The sequence below is a fragment of the Hemitrygon akajei genome, chromosome 12 (assembly GCF_048418815.1).
Source record: "Hemitrygon akajei chromosome 12, sHemAka1.3, whole genome shotgun sequence".
In the NCBI taxonomy this organism is placed as follows: Eukaryota; Metazoa; Chordata; class Chondrichthyes; order Myliobatiformes; family Dasyatidae; genus Hemitrygon; species Hemitrygon akajei.
In genome coordinates, this window is record NC_133135.1 from 36,523,664 (window position 1) to 36,543,353 (window position 19,690).

The 19,690-nt window shown below is 39.2% G+C and overlaps 1 protein-coding gene across 5 annotated transcripts in view; it reads left to right on the top strand.

The window, feature by feature from the left end:
- Nucleotides 1-19,690, top strand: part of b4galt2 (UDP-Gal:betaGlcNAc beta 1,4- galactosyltransferase, polypeptide 2) — a 375,893-nt gene that overhangs the window by 216,515 nt on the left and 139,688 nt on the right. For all 5 annotated transcript variants that reach the window (XR_012101020.1, XM_073062911.1, XM_073062910.1 and 2 more), the window contains one exon: nucleotides 6,996-7,231. Coding sequence is in view for 4 of the 5 variants with exons in the window: in XM_073062911.1 (XP_072919012.1) it covers nucleotides 6,996-7,231 (236 nt within the window). In the remaining variant the exon portion in view is untranslated. The remainder of the gene's footprint in view (nucleotides 1-6,995; nucleotides 7,232-19,690) is intronic.

Here is a 19,690-nt window from a genome sequence, read left to right on the forward strand (position 1 = left end):
CGTTTTATGTTTAACAAGAACTGTAATAACTCATTTATTTCAATCTACACACTGAACAGAAAGCATGGTAACAGTATATTGCATAAGTATGTCATCATGTCAGACCAGCCTCTTAAAGTGAACTCCCAACTCAATATTGGTGGTTGTGAATTATGTACGTTGCCTCCAATTATTATTACCCTACACTCTCCATTCATGACATATTTGCACCCATTACAAAACTGACACATTTCTGAATCTATTCCAAATTTGCTTTTCAAAACCATTTAGACAAGTTTTTCACACAGCATGTATCCTTCCTCTTCCTTCTACCAAGACAGTGTAAACATACTGAAATTTGCATGTGATCTGCATAAGCAATTTGCAGTTTATTAACACCGCCTGGAATTTTATCACAATTATTTTTTTCTTTTGACAATACTACTGAATTAGTAACATGCACAAATTCTACAATGGCACATAAATTTCCAAAGTAGCTCTGGAATCAATGCTTTTTCCTGTTGATTCCAGTTTCCTTTACCTATTTTCTTTCAATCTATTGTTCGAATTCTTCTGACAGTTCTGCATTATAGTTGGTACTTATAGAAGGTTATTTAAAAATCTAAGTCATGTGCATCCATAAAGAGACTGGAAAAAAAATTGAACGATTGGAATTTAGTCATGATAGGAAGAGTAAGAGAGCTTAATGGAGGAAATCATCTTGATGAATCTTTAATGACAGAGAAGAGCTACAGAGATGTTGTTGCATTTAGGAAAGGAATGAAGGGCAGTGAGTGAGAGGGAAATGAGACCAAGATGGGGAATGAAGTAAAATGCAGAGTGGTGAAAGTGAACTTGGACACAAAATGCACAGTCTGAGGATTGATTTAGAGGATAAAGGAATGGGAAATATTTTTATCCTGTTGTGAGTTCCTTAAAGATTCCTGAGAAGGAAAAGATAATGCAGTATGATTGTTCCTGTCTTTGAATATTTTTTGTTCATAAGACATAGGAGCAGAATTATCATTTTCCCTCTCAACCCCATTCTCCTGCCTTCTCCCCATCACCTGGATATCACATTGGTGTCTAACTTGTCTTCATTTGATCCAATGGATTATGATTTTCATTAATTTTTATTATAAATTAAAGTCCACAGTCTACAACTGTGATGCAGTGGTATTAGTGGCCTTCTGTTTGAACCTAAATCAGATCATGCAGTCAAAAATCTGTTGTATCAATAAATTATTGAAATTGGGAATGGAATAAATCTGAAGAGCTAATTCCTCTCTTTAACATGAGTGCTTAGTAAACATTTTGTTCTTGGTACCGATTGTATTCTTTCAATTTTCTAATTTTTTCAGTAGACTTATTGACGGGTGTCTCAGCAATTCTGTGGCAAGATTTTAGAAATGAAAATGGGCAGCGGTGGAAAATATTTGGGAGGTTTCAGGGAAACTCAGTGTAATGTAATGGATTGGATGGCTTGTCATAAGAAGAGCATTTGATGGTTTTGGGCCTGTATTCACTGGAATTCAGAAGAATGAGGGGAGATCTCATTGAACCTATGGAATGGTGAAATCTTTGATACAGTGGATGTGGAGGAGGTGTTTCTTACAGTGGGAGAGTCTAAGGTCAGAGGACACAGCCGCAGAGTAGAGGGACATCCTTTTAGAATGGAAATGAGGAGGAATTTCTTTAGTCAGAGAGAGGGGAATCTGTGGAAACCTTTGCCACGGGCAGCTGTGGAGGCCAAGTTTTTATGTATATTTAAGGCAGAGGTTGATAGACTCTTGATTGGTCAGGACGTGAAGGGAAATGGGGAGATGGCGGGAGATTGGGGTTGTGAGGAAAATTGGAGCAGCCATGATGAAATGACTGAGTCAAATACCCTAATTCTGCTTCTTTATCTTATGGTCTTATAGTGAAGGTTACAGTGGGTATGAACACCTGCAGAATGTATTTTGCAGTTGATGATTTTATTCTTGTCATCAATCTGCCATAGGCAAATTACACCTTTTGTGTTTCAGAGAATAGAACCAATAGCAAGTTTCACCAGAACTATGGCAGGTCATAACTTTTCCAGTACATTTTTATCTCATTTTTAACATGACGAGGAATTCTGCAGTAAGTTCCCTGCCACCACTAGGTGAAGATATTTCCCCTCATCTGCCGTCTAATTTCTCTGCCAGTTGCATTAATTTTATGTTCCCTGCTTTTTTACCTAAATTACTCATAAGCAGAAGAACCTGTTTCTGTAGGTCAGTCAAGAATCCCTTCACTCTACTTTGTTCCAAAGGAAAAAACCTTTGGTTATCTAATCTTTCTTAGCTGATGTTTTCTACTCCTGACCATATCCTCAGACACAAACACGAGGAAATTCAAGCAACACACACAAAATTCTGGTGGAATGCAGCAGGCCAGGCAGCATCTCCTGACAAAGGGTCTCGGCCAAAAACGTCAACTGTACTTCTTCCTATAGATGCTGCCTGGCCTGCTGCGTTCCACCAGCACTTTGTGAATATCCTCAGACATCTCCTTTGCATGCTTCCCAGCGAATCCGACCTTTGCTGTAATGATTGTTTGCTCATTTGTTGCTTTCCTTTAACAATGTGTCCTGTTCATATAGACATCTGTTCTCTAAATGTTATTTGTGTTCGGTAGCGATTAAGGAACAAAAACATCTGGCACTGACTTAATAGGATGGAAAACAAGTGGCAAGAGCCAAGGTCAGCAGAAAAATATAACAAGCTTAAATACCAAAGGAAACTGGCACTTGAGTGCATTAAATACGGGGAGGCAAAAGTTGCTTGTTGCTGGGGATCCCCAAACGTGCTATGTGGTCCCTGGAGGATTATAAAGCCCGTGGAAGATTTGACTGGCTTGTCCTCCCCTGGCATTGACTATTCCTGATTCACTGAATTGGGATGGGTGCAACATTATCCCGCCGATCTTCAGTGAAAGTAGCAATCTGGTCTCACTGCTGTAATCAGAGTTCACTCAATGCATTTAAGGAAGTGTCCTGCTGGTTTGCAGGAAGCGTATCTCTTGTCCATGGAGAAAAGGAAGATGTAATTGTAGCTTGCAGGATTGTCATCTAGAAAATCTCACAGCCAATTTTAACTGCAAGCAATTAAAACAACATCATTACTGGTATAATATGTTCATAATAATATGTTCAGACCTTTTTTTAATGCATCTCAAGTATTTATTCAGGTTCAACTGTCAAGTTCAATGCAATACAAAACTCAGACAAGTATACTTAGAAATCCATGACAATGCATAGTTTAAGTAGTCAGCTTAAAAAATACAATTTGTAGCAATATGTTAGCAGCAATTGTCTTAAGAATAAAGTGGTTTTTCCTCTCTTACTGAACACAAAATGCCTCGTCGGTTTACATTTTACTTATCCTGCCCACTGATTAGAATGAGCGCGTATTTTACGCATACCCTATATCAATTAAAGTAAAATCACATAGCCAGTTTTGATCCAGTCCATTTCCCATGGGGTATTAATACTTGGCACTGGAGGACAATGCTGTGGTTTTGGGATTGTCTTTGAGGAGACTGAAAAATAAGACAATCGTGATGAGCTCATTTCCAGCTTCCCCAAATGGAAATGGGTCACAGAGCAGGAAAGTGACATTGTGGTCAGTGTGCCAATATTAGAGAAACTATCACAATCCCTGCTACAGTCTATTTAAGTACGTTAGTGCTAAATTTAGGATAATGGTGCCTAACATCTTGACTGATGAAAGGAAACATGTCAACGGCAATCAGTTGAGAGCATTTTCAATAATGTGGGAAGCCAGCCTGCTGTGCATGTGGCAGTATGTCCACTGGCCAGATGGAAATGGGAACAAAGTCTGCTTCCTGACTTATCTGTGAGCATGGCATTTTTCCTGGCCCTCAATAATGACTGGAATGCTCTGGAATTGACCTGACTTCTTCAGATTGAGCAGCTTGGGGCAAGGTTTTCATAGTTATCAATGGAATGCCAAATTCTCTGTATGTTTAACAGAAAATAAAGAATTGAGTTGCTCCCTGGGCTTCAATTGGAATATAATGTTAGCTTTTCCACAGATCTGCCAAAGATGCCAAGGTATCTTTGTGTGGAAAATAGTGGAAGGCAGGAATTTATTTTAACAATCCTACAGATGTTCACTGGTTATGTTATCCAGGCAGTTAATTTGCTATGTACTGATATTCGTCTGAATGGGATAAAAGTACATTAACTTGTTTTTGAAATTTTATTCGTCAGTTTTACAATTTCCCATGAACTGTTGCTTTAAACATAAGTCGTGGGTCATTGTAAACTGATTTCTAATTAACATTTATGTTTGACAGAAATATTTACAGCAAGTAAATAATGTGTGGAATTATATAGCTCCAGTTATTTTACTGTGTTGGTGACACAAATTACATAACCAGATTTGAGTTAATTACAAAATTTGCATAATGTGCTCAGCAAGCACCCTCTGAGGCTTTGCTCCTTTGCACACAGTTGGCAGAATGTAGAATAGAACTGAATATAGTGTCCATAAGATCATACCAAATGATGAAATCATTACAATATATGTACTCAGAATGAGCTCAAATGTCAGTGCACTGGAAGTTAATTAGGACGCAATTTGTGAAAGTTTGGCTTGGAACAAATGTAATACTCTTGTTTTATGTGATAGTAATGAAACTCAGTGCTTTTAATCCTCAGGAGTATAGCATCTCTCTACCTTATTTTCAGTTTTGCATCATAATGAATATCCTGTTATGTTTGCATAAAATATGAATTAAAGATTTGGTAGACTCACAGCAAAGGATATGTTCCAAGTACTTCATAACAGGGACAGAGTTTACAGATGAGGCGCATACTGTAGATCTTGACTGTGACATTGTGGATGTAATTCATTCCAGCATTCAAAATTTAAGTTGGCACTCTACATTTGAACTGCTTCTTCTTTAACTTTGCTATTCCTCTGTTAAGTATTCATGATGCCACTTACAAAATCAGAATCAGGTTTATTATCACTGGCATATTTCATGAAATTTGTTAACTCAGGAGCAGCAGTTCAATCCAACACATAATATAGAAGAAGAAGAAGAAATAAATAAATAAATTTAATTTGGTGGAATGACTAGAGAAAGTGTAAATATGGAAGTTTTCCCCTGTGATTTAAATTTAGTATGTTACGGGAATCAACATGCAAAAGAGAGGTCACCCTATCCCTCATCTAGTTTTCTCTTTGAACTGTCCTTATAATTGCTGGCTAGAGATGCACAAGCAAAACTTTTGGGTGACCTTGTCAGTTATATTAATGCACCCCAGTAGAGACTGGCTACCCAAAATAAACCTGCCTATAGAGCGTAGGTTGGGTCACGTTCGAAGGTCCCACAGGCTCAGATCAAGTTGGAAATTGGCACATCTGCGTCCAATTTAAGTTGAGATTTAATTGCACAGAACACTGCTTCCCAGCGCCATTGCTGAGATTAACAACTTTCACTGGTACACAGTGAGGTGAAAACTCTGATTCTTTTTATCTCCAAGAACTACCTGTTAATGGTAGCGTACTCACTGGCCAGATGAACAATGTTGATCCCAGTTGTTTGTTGTACTATTATTAAGATTTATGCAAAATTACCTTAAGTAGTTCATAACAGAAGAAAGTTCAGGGAATAGGAATATGACTCTGCCTCTGCACGTACATTTATATCCCAGGATACCGTACTGTCACAATTAAACAGGTCAACTGAGTAATGGTGCAAGATAGCATGACAACAGTAGCAGCGTATTTGTTTAGTACCTTTACAGGTAAAATCTTCGAATGTTGCCTTCCTGAGCTTTACCAAATAAAATATTCAGCTTTATCAAATTTGATGTCAAATATGGAAATAGGAAGACTGGCAACCAGATAATTAACAGTAAACACAAAGTACACTGCAGATGCTGTGGTCAAATCAACACGTACAAACAAGCTGGAGGAAATCAGCAGGTCGGGCAGCATCTGTTGACTGCTCATTTCAACAGATAATTGACAAGTCAGTTCTGACAAGATGGCAAAGTGGGGGATGGTGTATGGGAAGTGCCAAGGAGGGTGAATGTTACCAGATCCACAGCTGGAGTCCCTTATACAGGAATGCATGTCCATCAGCAATTATGAATGGGTGGTCATGAGGTTAGAATTACAGTTACAGCAACATAAGACCTTGGTCTGACCCCACAGACTACTGTGTTCAGTTCTGGTCACCTCACTACAGGAAGGATGTGGATACTACAGAGAGAGTGCAAAAGAGATTTACAAGGATGTTGCCTGGTTTGGAGAGTGTGCCTTATGAAAATAGGTTGAGTGAACTTGGCCTTTTCCCCTTGGAACGACAGAGGATGAGAGGTGACCTAATAGGGGTGTATAAGATGATGAAAGGCATTGATCGTGCGGATAGCCAGAGGCTTTTTTGCAGGGCTGAGGTGGCTGACACAAGGAGGCATAGTTTTAAGGTGCATGGAGGTAGGTACTGAGGGGATGTCGGGTAAGTTTTTCACACTGAATGGTGGGTGCATGGAATGCACCACCAGCAACAGTGGTGCAGGCGGATACAATAGGGTCTTTTAAGAGACCCTTAGATAGGTACATGGAGCTTAGAAGGGCTATGCGCTGGGGAAGTTCTAGGCAGTTTCTAGAGTAGATTACATGGTCAGCATTGCATTATGGGCCAAAGAGTCTATATTATGCTGTAAGTGTCTAATTGGAGAGGAGCAGATACTTTGGAGCATTGGAGAGCCCAGGGAGGCCTAAAGTGCTTGAAAGTCCACATCTCCTTATAGCTGAAAGCACATTCATGTAATAAAGTAATATAATGAATTTATCTTTTGCTACTACATTTTTCTAATAGAGGAAAATGTATAGGTTCGATGAGCTTCTTATGTGGTTACTAATTTACTGTCTTTCTTGGATTTCCAAATGAAAGAGAAACAATTGATAATTCTTGCATGAAAAATTAACATATTTCTTTTAATTTTATTGCAGTTGGAAGACTGTTGATAGAGTTCAGCTCGCTGATGACGATGGAGAGAGTTCAGCGGGAGAACCCAGATGTACGAGAGGGAGGCAAATACACACCTTCTGACTGTATCGCAAAGCAACGAGTTGCCATCATTATTCCATTCAGGCACAGGGAACATCACTTGAAGTTCTGGCTCCATTACTTGCATCCCATTCTCCGCAGGCAGAAAATCAACTATGGCATTTACATCATAAACCAGGTGAGTGCTCAACCATGCAGTTCTGTTTGAAGCAGGTACATCGTTTGTGTACGAGCTAAGAATGTAATTTCAGAAAATTGTGTTATCAGTTTTTACAAGGTCCATCCTTATGGTGTCAAAATTCTGGTCTTTATTTGTGGTGTTGATAATTAACTGCAAGGAGTTTGTACATTCTTCTCATGACCACATGGGTTTCCTCCCCCAGTTCAAAGACGTACTGGTTGAGGTTAATTGGTCATTGTAAATAGGATTAAATTTGGGGATTGCTGGGCGGCATTCCTCAAAGGGCTGGGAGGGCTTATTCCATGCGGTTTCTCAGTAATAAATGCAAACATACTACATTAGTTATAATCAAATTCAGTTAATTTGTAAAAGAGCACACTGTCCTTTCTTGTGTTGATCCATTTGTTTTCACCATCTAAGAGGAAAATTGTGAGGATATTTCCAGTTTGTCAGTTTGATGCAGAAACCATACAAAACTACAGGTTATACATCTCTAGACCAGTGGTGTATTTCTGGAAAGTTCTGAGAGAACTTTCTGCAGGAGGGGATAGCTTTAAATCCATATCACTTTTTTTGTACCAACTCAACAAACTCAGAGTATTGGCTTTTCAAAACGGAAAAAGAAAATTGCTAATCCTTCATGACTCATCAGAGATAAGTCTGCCCTTCTGTGTGACCTAAGGTAAATGAAATATTATTGTACGGAAAGAGCTATGTGTCTAAATTATTACAAGGTTTAGGAACATAAAATTTCTCAAAATCTCTAAGCATATGCACATCACCCTTATAATCCATAAGTAGTTACATGAAAGTCCGATTGACGATATCACAAAACTTTTCTCCAATGACAACGACAGAATGTTTCAACGTGAGCAGTGTACACAGATGGATAATAAACCAGACTCTAATTCTAATTATTCTAATTTGAGTCTTTAATATTAGAGCCATCTGATTCTAATGATTAAAATCAGGGTTATTATCACTGATATATGTTATGAAAATTGTTATTTTGTGCAGCAGTACAGCACAAGACATAAATTACTGAATGTAACAAAAATAAGTAAATAATGTGAAAGAGGAATAATGAGGTAGTGATCATGCATTCATGGCCATTCAGAATTCTGATTGGTGAAGAGAAGAAGCTATTCCTTAGAGCTTGAGTGTGGGGCTTCAGGTTCTTGTACCTCCTCTCTGATGGTAGTGACAAGAAGAGGGCATGGTGTGGGTCCTTAATGATGGATGCTACCTTCTTGAGGAACTGCCTCTTGAAGATGTTCTCACTGGTTGGGAGGGTTGTACCTGTCATGGAGTTGGCTGAGTCTACAACCCTCTGCAGCCTCCTGATCCTTTGCATTGGATCCTCCACACAGTCAGAATGCTGTCAACCATGCATCTGTAGAGGTTTGCTAGGTTTTTTGGTGGCACGTCAAATCTCTTCAAACTCCCAATGAAGCAGAGCTGCTGTTGTGTAACTATCATGATTGCTTCAGTGTGTTGAGTCCAAGGTGCATCTTCCTGGACACTGGTGCCCAACAACTTGAAGTTGCTCCCTCTTTCCACCCCTGACCTGTCAATGAGGACTGGTGTAGTTCTGTTGACTTCTCCTTCCTGAAGTCCAAAATCATTTCCTTGGTCTTGCTGATGTTGAGTGTGAGCTTGTTGCTGCAATACTACTCAACCAGCCAAGCTACCTTACTCCTGTACACCTCCTTGTCGCCTTCTGAGTTTCTGCCAACAGTGATGTGTCATTGGCAAATTTGCAGATGGTAGCTGAGCTGTACCTTGCCACGCAGTTATGTTGTAATGCTATGCAGCGGTTTCATCTGAATATATAATTGCCTGCTGGAACTTGGGAAGGTCAGTGTAAAGTCTGGAGATACTGTGGCTATTTGAGGGAACTTCCAAATAAATTCCCATGGAACTTGAATATTTAATTCTGGAAATTTGGGAATTATTTGCAACTGTGAAGTATTTGCAGTTTTTTCTTCACAAGTTGAGGTAGGAAGTCTTTTCCAAACTTGTGCATGGAAGGAAAGACGAAGCACTGGTAAAGAAAAGTGAGATTTCAACAGTGAGCACCTATTAATATTCTGTTAATTTTCTATATTGGGCTGGCAATTATATGGCTCCTTAAGTACTACCAGTTCCCATTGTTTGTCTTGGACATAAAGTATTAAAAAAAATTTAGCCAGACTTCAATAATACTTTACTGAATAGGTGTTACTAATTGAACTGGATTTTACTATCCCTCGTCTGTGGCCTACGTTCTCTGTTCACAGTCGTATTAACCCGGCTGAGGCCGAAACAGCACCTGAGCCTTGAACTGTATCCCGAGGAGGTGCTGTGCCTGAATCCCTCTTAAAAAAAAATCTTCCTCAGCAGGTACCATTTGTCAGTTTTAGAAATACTGAAAATAAATAAAATAAGTAAAGAAATGGAAAGTTGCTAACATATTTACCACAAAATCACAATGACTTGTTTTTTGAAAAAACTACTTTCCTACTTGTATTCTTCTGCTTTGTTCTACAGTACTGCTGAAATCAGTGATCTGATGGTATTTGTACCTGGCAGATGATCCGAGAGATGGGTTTTTCTTCCTCCCAGTACTTGTGTTGTGAACCTCAGCAGAGTTTTCTCCACTGGGTTCAATGGGGTCCTGTGGCTGAGCATCAGAAGATGCAGCTACGTCCAGATACTCCAAGTTTGTGCATTTGTGAAAGTCCTGGACTTGCTGGCATTTACCTGCAAAATCCAACTGATGCCACAAAGGAGCACAGGAGGTGATTATAATGGTCCCCGTTGATCAATATCTATTATAAATCTTCATTTTAATGCCACTCATACTCGGCTTTTCTGTAAGTTTCTCAAAGTATGTGTTATGAAGTAAGTTACTGGGTCTGTCTATTGGGCAGTGATGAGTTACAATGAAGGCTTTGATATTCTTACACATGGTCAGTTCCAGGATACATTACAGCCATTGCTTGTAAAGTGCAGTCGGTCTTGTTATTCATCAATAGATAAACAGCAGCTCATTTCTATATGTCAAGGTTATCGAAACAGCAAGCCAGATGGAAAAGTTTTTGATGATAGTAATTGAACAAGCAATATCAGTCTATACATTTCAGAATGCCTTGGCATCTTTGAATAATGCAATTGAATTTGCAAAGTCATTTAAAGAGCCACTTGAACCCCTGATTTAGCTTTATATCTGAAGATGGAGCTTCAGTCAGATGCAGGCCCTCTGTGTCACTTAGGCTCAGTGCTAATGCTGTGACATCTGAATCAGAATGTGTAGGGTTATGCTGCCTTGCGAGGTTACCGAGAGATACAGCTTAGAAACAGGCCCTTCTGCCCACTGAGCCCAAGCCAGCTATTGACCATCTTTTTTTTTTAATCCATTATTGTTCATTTTCATCAGCATTCTTCTGTTCATCTGCTTTATACCAGGAGAGACTTTCCAAACCTCTGAATTGGTGTAGCATTTTGGAGTAGCTTCCTCGATTGAAGCTACTCAGATTCAGGTTCAGTTTGTTGTCATTTCTAAACCACAAATACAATGCAGTTAAAAAATGAGACAACGTTCTCCGGAATGATATTACGAAAAAGCACAAAACAGACCACACAAGAAAAGCCACATAACACTTGGTAATCCCCAATCCAGAGTCCGGAGAAGCTGCTGTGTATTGATATCGCGCTACCGTCTTAGTGCGTTCCCCGGAAAGGAATTACAGACCCATCAGACAAAATTAAAGCTACAAGACATACACAAAATCGCATAGTTACATATAGTTATAGTTAACATATAGTTTCAACAGTACAGACAATACCATAATTCATAAAAGTCTAACTGACAAAGACCACATAATTATAACACATAGTTTCAACAGTGCAAAGCAATACTGTAATCTGATAAAGAGCAGTCCATGGCACGGTTTAAAAGAAAGTCTCAAAGTCCCGACAGTCCATCATCTCATGCAGACGGTAGAAGGAAGAAAAACTCTTCCTGCTATGAACCTCCAGCGCTGCAGCTTGCCAATACAGCCCCCTGGGAGCCCCGACCACAGCCAACTCCGAGTCCATCCGAAAACTTCGAGCCTCCGACCAGCCCTCCGACACCGAGCACCATCTGTGCCGAGCGTTTCGACCCTGGTATCGGCCGCCAAGCAACAGGCAAAGCCGAGGATTCGGGGCCTTCCTCCCGGAGATTTTTCCGATTGCACTGTAGCAGCGGCAGCGAAACAGGCATTTCAAAAGTTTCACCAGATGTTCCTCCGTGCTTCACATGTCCGTCTCCATCCAATCAGGATTGAACACGGCATCCTACATGACAGATTACAGATATTCATTTCAAAGTGGCCGCTGCGCGCCGTGTCGTGCCGCCATCTTGCAATCTGGGGCTTCAATCGTGAAGACTGATAAAACCTCTGTGGAAGTTTACCTCCACGATCTTCGATGAAGTTCTAGACCTCCACATTGTCATACAGAAATGTCTGGTACCCATACACATATACACTCCCTATGTTAAACCAGTTTTATTCTCAACATATTTCCATTCGTCACTCCAGATTCTAACATTCACCTACCTCCGAGGCAATATTCAGTGGCCAATTAATCTAGCAACTTTTGCATATTCGTTTGTCCTCAGTCACATTTGCGGAATTTTCTTATGTGCAAATGTACACCTAATTTTCCCCTTGTCCAAAAACAAGTGCATTTCCACAGTATTTCTTTGGCTGTGAAATTCTACCCTGGAGACATATAAACAGTTTCTGTCTTTCCCAACTCTGCCCATACACTGCATCACAGAGTGATTATCCAGGGCTTAAAAAGTAATGATTTCATTTTAAATGGAGATGACTGACCATGCACAATTAAAATGATGTTGCTTGGAAGTTGGGATCACATTGTCAAAGTCAGGTTGATTGTCATATGCACAAGTGCATGCATGCACAGATGCAATGAAAAACTTATGTGCAGCAGCACCACATGCACGTGGCATCAGATACACAACATTCAGAACTGCATAAATTAACTGTACAAATCATATAAAATCATATAAGGAAGAACACAGAACAAAATAAAGCAAAGTCCATTGTAGTACAAAGTGGTCATAATGTTGCTGCATTGCGATACTGAGGTTGTGATTAGGGTGGTACCGTTTGGTTCAAATAATCGAAGTTATAGGGAAGTAGTTGTTCCTGAACCTGGTGGTGTGGGACTGAAGGCTTCTGCGTCTCCTGCTGGATGATGGTTACAAGAAGGTGGCTTTGGCCAGGTGGTGAGGACCGCTGACGATAGATGCTTGCTTCTTGAGGCAGTACCTTGTAGAGATACTCCCAGTGGTAGTTGGTGATGTATTGGACTGAGTCCACTACTCTGCCGCTTTTTGCATTCGTTTGCATTCAGTTTGTCATACCAGGCAGTCAGTCAGAATACTTTCAAAAGTACATCTGTAGAAGTTTAACACACACAAAATGCTGGAGGAACTCAGCAGGCCAGGCATTATCAGGACTCTTAAAGGTTCTTGACTCTTTATTCTGGGGTAGGCAACCTTAAGCACAAATGATTTTCCAGCATGAGTTATTCTTTACTTTGAGGCAATACATAACTAGATGTATTTAAATGGATAATTCCCATATTTCAAGTGTTTTGTGGCATTTGTCTGGCCCACCGTCTGCTCATTAATATGCAATCCGGCCCACAGAGGCAAAAAGGTTGCCGATCCCTGCTTTATTCCTTGCCATTGATGCTACTTGACCTCCTGATTTCCAGCAGCATTTTGTGTGTGTTACTCTGGATTTCCTGCATCTGCAGAATCTCTTGTTTTTATGAACTGTAGAAGTTGGTTAGATGTGACACAGTGAACCTCCTTAAGCTTGTGAGAAGCTAAAGACACGGACCTGCCTTCCTTGTGATAGCACGTATGTGCTGTGCCATTTAGTGAAATCACCTCGTGAAAAGTGCAAGCACTGGGAGGAAACTGTATATGCATATTGAGAAAATGTATTTTTGAATTCATTTTGGATGTCACTGCTTTTGCCATTTGTCACAAATCCTTTGCTGTTCGGAAGTAGAAGTGACAGCATATCCTTAGTGTCCTGATTTTGAAGTAACCACAAGCGGCTGTGAATTAACAACGTTGATGCAGGACTGGAGCCAGGTAAAGATCTGACAAGAGACCTCTCCTGAAGGGTATGAGTGAACTGGATTGAATTTACTGTGTATGCCCACAACAAAATGAAGCTCAGAGTTGTATATGGTGATGTTTTGTACTGAGATAATGAATTTATTTTGAACTTTGAATTCTGATTCTCATAGTACTCTAGCAGGAATGAGCTTACTTTCCTTGAAGTCAGAAAGGTTTCTGGGTGACTAGTTTGTGAACAAATCACTGCACTTTTGATTGGTTGTACTAGGTTTTATTAAAGCTAGTGAAAACAAATTTCAAAAACATACAGAGCTGCTATATTTAGTGCACAATAAGAATTTTAAATCCCTCAGCTCCAAAGTGATTTTGCTGTAATATCCATCTAAATTCAAATCTGGGATTAATCAAAATCAGGGATCTCGCTCTATATTGTTGGAGATTTTTTTTAACCTTGTCCTCTGGTTTTAAGTTTCCATACAACGTGCATCACAACCTGACTGAACTATGGGCATATTTCCTGATTGGCAGACCTCTTACAGTTCTGCTTAAGTAACTGACAGCCAAATGATGAACAAGAGCTCTGGGGTAATTCACCTGTTGCTTGCTACTTTTCCTGAAGTTGCAAATTAGCTAAAGAACTTGCCGTGCTGGGAAAGGCAGTCACAAATTTTATTCTATCACACACGGTGTTGAAGTTATGAATGTTCTAAGTGAATGACCTGTTCATGGAAAGAATTGTAACTGGGCAGTGGAATTCCCAAAGCCTTTTCTGAAGAATGTGCTGCTCATAATGTTTATTGACCTATGGATCCAAATTTGACATTTTTAAGGTAGTACATAGAACATAGAAAAATGAAATTTACAGCACGTTGCAGGCCCTTTGACCCACAGAGTTATGCTGCCATGTAACCTACTCTAATGACTGCCTAGAATTTCCCTAGCGCATAGCTCTCTATTTTTCTAATGAGCGTCTAATGGTCAAATATGGCACACTATATATAAAGCCAAAACAATAACAGATGTAGATGCTGGAACAACACACACAAAATGTTGGAGGAAGATAAGATAAGTTTTATTTGTCACAAGTACATTGAAATATACAGTGAATTACACTGTTTGCATCAACAACCAACACAGTCAAGGATAAATGGGGGCAGCCCACAAGTGCCAACAAGTCAGCCGGTCGGACAGCAGTTGACGTTTCGAGCTGAGATCCTTTATCAGGACACATGGGGGAAAATAAACAAATGACATTTCAGCCCGAGACCTGCTCAGTGTTTTGTGTTTGTTACTCAAGATTTCTAGCATCTGCAGAATCTCATGTTTGATGCTTAAAAGTGTGAAAAACTAATGGGTCAGGCAAAAACTTTTATTGTATACTACAGTAGTTAACTGAAAAGGGGAATCAAAACGATAGTTGCAAGTAATAAAAGGCCATGTTCACTAGTTGATGAAAAGTTTGGAAGTGGTATTATATATTGGCAATGAAAACATTGGCATAGAAAGTAACAGTACATGGCAGGAAGGATGTGGCTAAGTACAGTGCTGTGTATTACTACATTGCTACATAGCTTTGACAAGGTCCCTACTGGAGGTGAGTAGTTTCTCCATAGTCAAAAGTTGGATGTTTAACATGCCTGCTGGGCTCATGCTGAATGTCCAAGAATGGTTTTATGATTGTACCATTTTCCTATTTTGGAGACGTCTGTTTCCAGAGACAAGTGTGGGGACGTAGTAGTAACACGGATACATTAAAGAACACAGTTATCAATGAAATGATTTCTTAGTTGGGTTGACCAATGCAGCACAGTACAGGCCCAACAGTCCACAATGTTGTGTCGAACTATATAAACCTGCTTCATGATCACTCCAACCCTTCCCTCCTGCACAGCCATAATCCTCTATTTTTTTGTGTCCATACCTAAGAGCTTTTTAGTTGTTCCTCTTGTATCAGCTGCCACCACACCCCCAACAGTGCATTTCAACACCTACTACTCTGTGAAGGCCTACCTCCGACATCTCCCCTAAACTGCCCTCCACTCACCTCAAATGGATGTGCTCTGGTATTAACCATTGCTGCCCTGGGAAAAACATTGCCGCTCTACCAATGCCACTTGTAATCTTATACACTCTTATCAAGTTGCCTTTCATTCTTCAAACAGAAAAGTGCTAGTCCTAATCCTAACCTTAGTATTTCCTCCAAAGAGAAAAGCCCTGGTCCAATCCCTATCTCTAATTTTTCCTCATAAGGCAGGTTTTCTAATCCAGGCAGCATCCCAGTAAATCTTTTTTGCAACTTCTGTAAAACTTATACAGTGAGGCAACCAAAAATGAACACAGTACGCCAAGAGTGGTCCAAAGAAACTCATGGTTCTTGAATTCAGTCCAGACTGCCATATGCCTCCTAACCACCCCATCACCTTGTGTGGCAATTTTGAAGGATCTAAGGACTTGGACTTCAAGTCCCTCTGTTCCTCCTACTAAGAATCCTGTCATTGACCTTATAATCCACTTTAAAGTTTTATTTTCTAAAGCAAAACATTTCACACTTTTCTAGATTTAACTCCATCTGCCATTTCTCTGACCAACCCTGCTTCCTTTCTATATCCTTATGTAACCTGCGACAACCTTCTACATTATCCATATCACCTGCAACCTTCATGTTATTTGCAAACTTATGAACACAACCACCCTGCATTTCCTCATCCAAGTCCTTCATAAACTTCACAAAGAACGGAGTTCCCAGAATAGATCCCTGCTGTATACTAATAGTGTCTGGGTAATGTTTATGGATAAATTTTATTAATAATTTATGTTTAGAATATTAAAGTTGCATTCACAATTAGGAATCAGAACTTGTACTGGTTTATTATTGAGATTTTGAATCGTATATTTTCAAAAAATTGGACAAATTCTGTCAAGTTCATGGCCAGTAATTTCAATACGCAATCGAATATATTGATATATATAGAAGTGAATCGCCGAGCTCAGTATTTACTTTAGGATTTAAAAATATGCCTGTTAACAACTTGTTTATTCAATTTTATTTCTCTTATCCCATCTTGATTTCCTCCAGCTTTGTAATTCAATGACCTTGCTTTTAAGATCAGCTAAAAGGCCTTTTCTTCATGTTATAACCTTCTCTCCTGCTTTTACATAGAAATATTGAACTGGTGATAATAAGGAAGCCAAAAGGCTCCACAGCATGATCTGTGAATGTATCTAACCTATCGTATCTACCTGCATATACAGAAAGAATGAGTCTTTGTCCTGCTCTATCCAAAAATGATTAGACCTCTTCAAGGCAATTTTATACAGCAAACCTTCCAACATTACAGACACTCAGTAGATGTTGTCTGTAATTTACATTTGAAGCTCTTTAGTTTAAAGAAACTATAAAGCTAGTATTAATAAAATACTTAAATGATCTCTTCACTATTTCTCAGTCTTAACCTCAACTCCATAGAGAATTTGTTATCCTTTTCAAGGCACCTTTAAGGAAGTGTTGTTTCAGGAAGACTTACTAGCTTTTGAAAAACTGTTAAAAAAAAAAATTGATTTGAAAATTGTACATCATAGTACACATGTTGTGGCTTCTATTTCACTTGCATTACATTGGGTAGCTTTATGTTTGCAGCTTTTGATTCTGTTATTCTTTTATCAGTCTTGGATTGAGTTTTATTTCTAGGATATGAGAACTTTGATGTATCTGAGCCTCTTTGAAGTTCAAGTTCAGGTTTGTGTGTGTGTAAGTGAAACCAAATGAACCAATATTGCTCCGGACCATGGTGCTCCCACAAAACATATATCTCAAAATAAAAACAAAATACCACAACAAATAAATTAGTAAAGTGTAATTCAAATCACATGCAGTGTGTAGCACATTGATTAACTACATTTCTCGCTGATTAAAGTGTTGATAAAGATTGAAACATCCATGCAAAAGTGAAGGAGTGTGAGCCGTTCTTGCAGGGGAATGCTGATTCGAGTTGCTGTTGTTGGGTCCTAGTACTCTTGGAGATGTTACTGAAATTCTGAGATTTATGGATTGGACTGTAGTGAAAACTAAATATAGTTCATATTGGCCTCTTCCTGTTCCATCTTTTTCTCCGTGTTCTTCCCCACTCTTTCCTGTTGCTGGATATTTGAGGTCTGATGTTATTGTTACTTCTCCATGTAGGTGATCTGGTAGTTATTGTGTGGGAGGGGGGGTTTGGGGTTTGAGTTTTTGTTTCTTTTTCTTTTTGTGCAGGTGGGGATTGATGTCTTCCTTTCAACTACCTCTATGTGGCTATCTGGAGAGGAAGAATCTCAGAGTTCTATTCTGTATACATACTTTAATAATAAAGTGAACCTTTGAACACTGCTGTATCTTCACTAATAAGGAGGTGCTGTGGGTACACGTTAGATTGTCTGTTATGTATATACCAAGCAACTTTGTGTATTTCACTCTTACCATGACAGAGCCACTGATGTGCAATGAAGATTTGCAACTTCATGAAGCCCACAATCATCAGCATGTCTTTAAATTGTGAACACCGGCACTTTTGATAAAATAAAGAGAGGTTAAAATATTTCCTGAAATGGAGATGATTCCTAAACAACACAGAAACAGTAATATCTGAAAACTGGCCATTTTCTGTAAAGACTGAGATTATCTTGGGCTGAGTTGGATATGATTCAGTGTGCAAACAACTTAAAAAGCTTCAGGTTTTTCGTAAATAGCTACTGATCTTGTAGTCAGATCATAGAGTGACCTTCTGTAGCCTCTTGGTTTAGGTAAGATAATTCCAGTCTAGACAGTCTAAGTTACAAAATGATTTGGCAACACTTCTGGATTACAGCAGGTTCCTGCAGGAACTCCAGACAAGCCCTAGGGCATTCACCTCCACAAAACCCACATGTTCGAACATGGGTGTGATTATTTCAAACATTGAAAATGAGCTGTTCACACACAGTTCATTTTTCCCAATATTATTGCCAGATTGTTCCAGCAGAAACAGAAACATGCAATTTATGTTACCTTTCATGTCCTTAGCACAAGTCAAAATCATTTTCAATGATTCTCAAATTTCAGAACAGTGGAAATTCGTGGATTTACAATAAACCAATCAATCTTCCTCTGAAAATACTTCGGACCCAACTTCTACAGCTTTGGAGTTATGTGGCGGTATATCACAGAAACAGGCCTTTGGCCCACAAAGTCTGTGCTGACCATCAATATCCATTTACACTAACTTATATTAATACTATTTTTAATTCTCCCCATATTCTCATCAATATATCCCAGATCCCTTTGCTCACCTACACATTGGGGGCAATGTATAGTAGCCAGTTAACCTATCAATATACATGTGTTCAGATATATGAGGAAAGCAGAGAACCAGGGAATTTTGAAGGGGGTCGGGGAATGAGAGAGCGAGAGAAAGAGAAAAAAGAAAGAAAAAAATGTACTTGTGAACCATTTATATCTAAACCTTTGCTAGGTTGTCAACAGTCCCGTACTAAATAATCTCAACATATTTGAATATAACATTGGCTGCTCCTTCTGTCTTGTCCTATTTTAGGCAAAAGCAATGTTAGCATTCATTTCGAGAGGAAAAATAAATATCGATGATTGAATAGTGAAGTAGTCTCGATGGGCTACTGGCCTAATTCTGGTCCTATCTTAAGATCTTATTGATCTGGACCTACAAATAGTGAGTCCTGAGTTAAATGACTTCAGCATGTATTTGTCCCAGTGTCATCTACAGACACCATCACCCAATAATTTTTAGTCTGCAATTGTAAAAGTAAATTTATTATCAAAGTATGTACAGTCCCTATGAAAAAAGTATTCACCCCCTTGGAATTTTTCATGTTTTATTGTTTTATAACATTGAATCACAGTGGATTTAATATAGCTTTTTTTTTACACTGATCAACAGAAAAAGGCTTTTGTCAAAGTGAAAACAGGTCTATACAAAGTGATCTAAATTAATTACAGGTGTAAAACACGAGAGAATTGATTGAATAAAGTATTCAGCCCCTTTAATATGATACACCCAAATCACCACTGATGCAGCCAGTTGGTTTTAGAAGTCACATAATTATTTAAATCGATAAAAACACAAAATGCTGGCAGAACTCAGCAGGCCAGACAGTATCTATGGGAGGAGGTAGTGACGACGTTTCGGGCCGAAACCCTCCTGATGAACGGTTTTGGCCCGAAATGTCATCACTACCTCCTCCCGTAGATGCTGTCTGGCCTGCTGAGTTCTGCCAGCATTTTGTGTTTTTATTTATTTCCAGCATCTGCAGATTCTCTC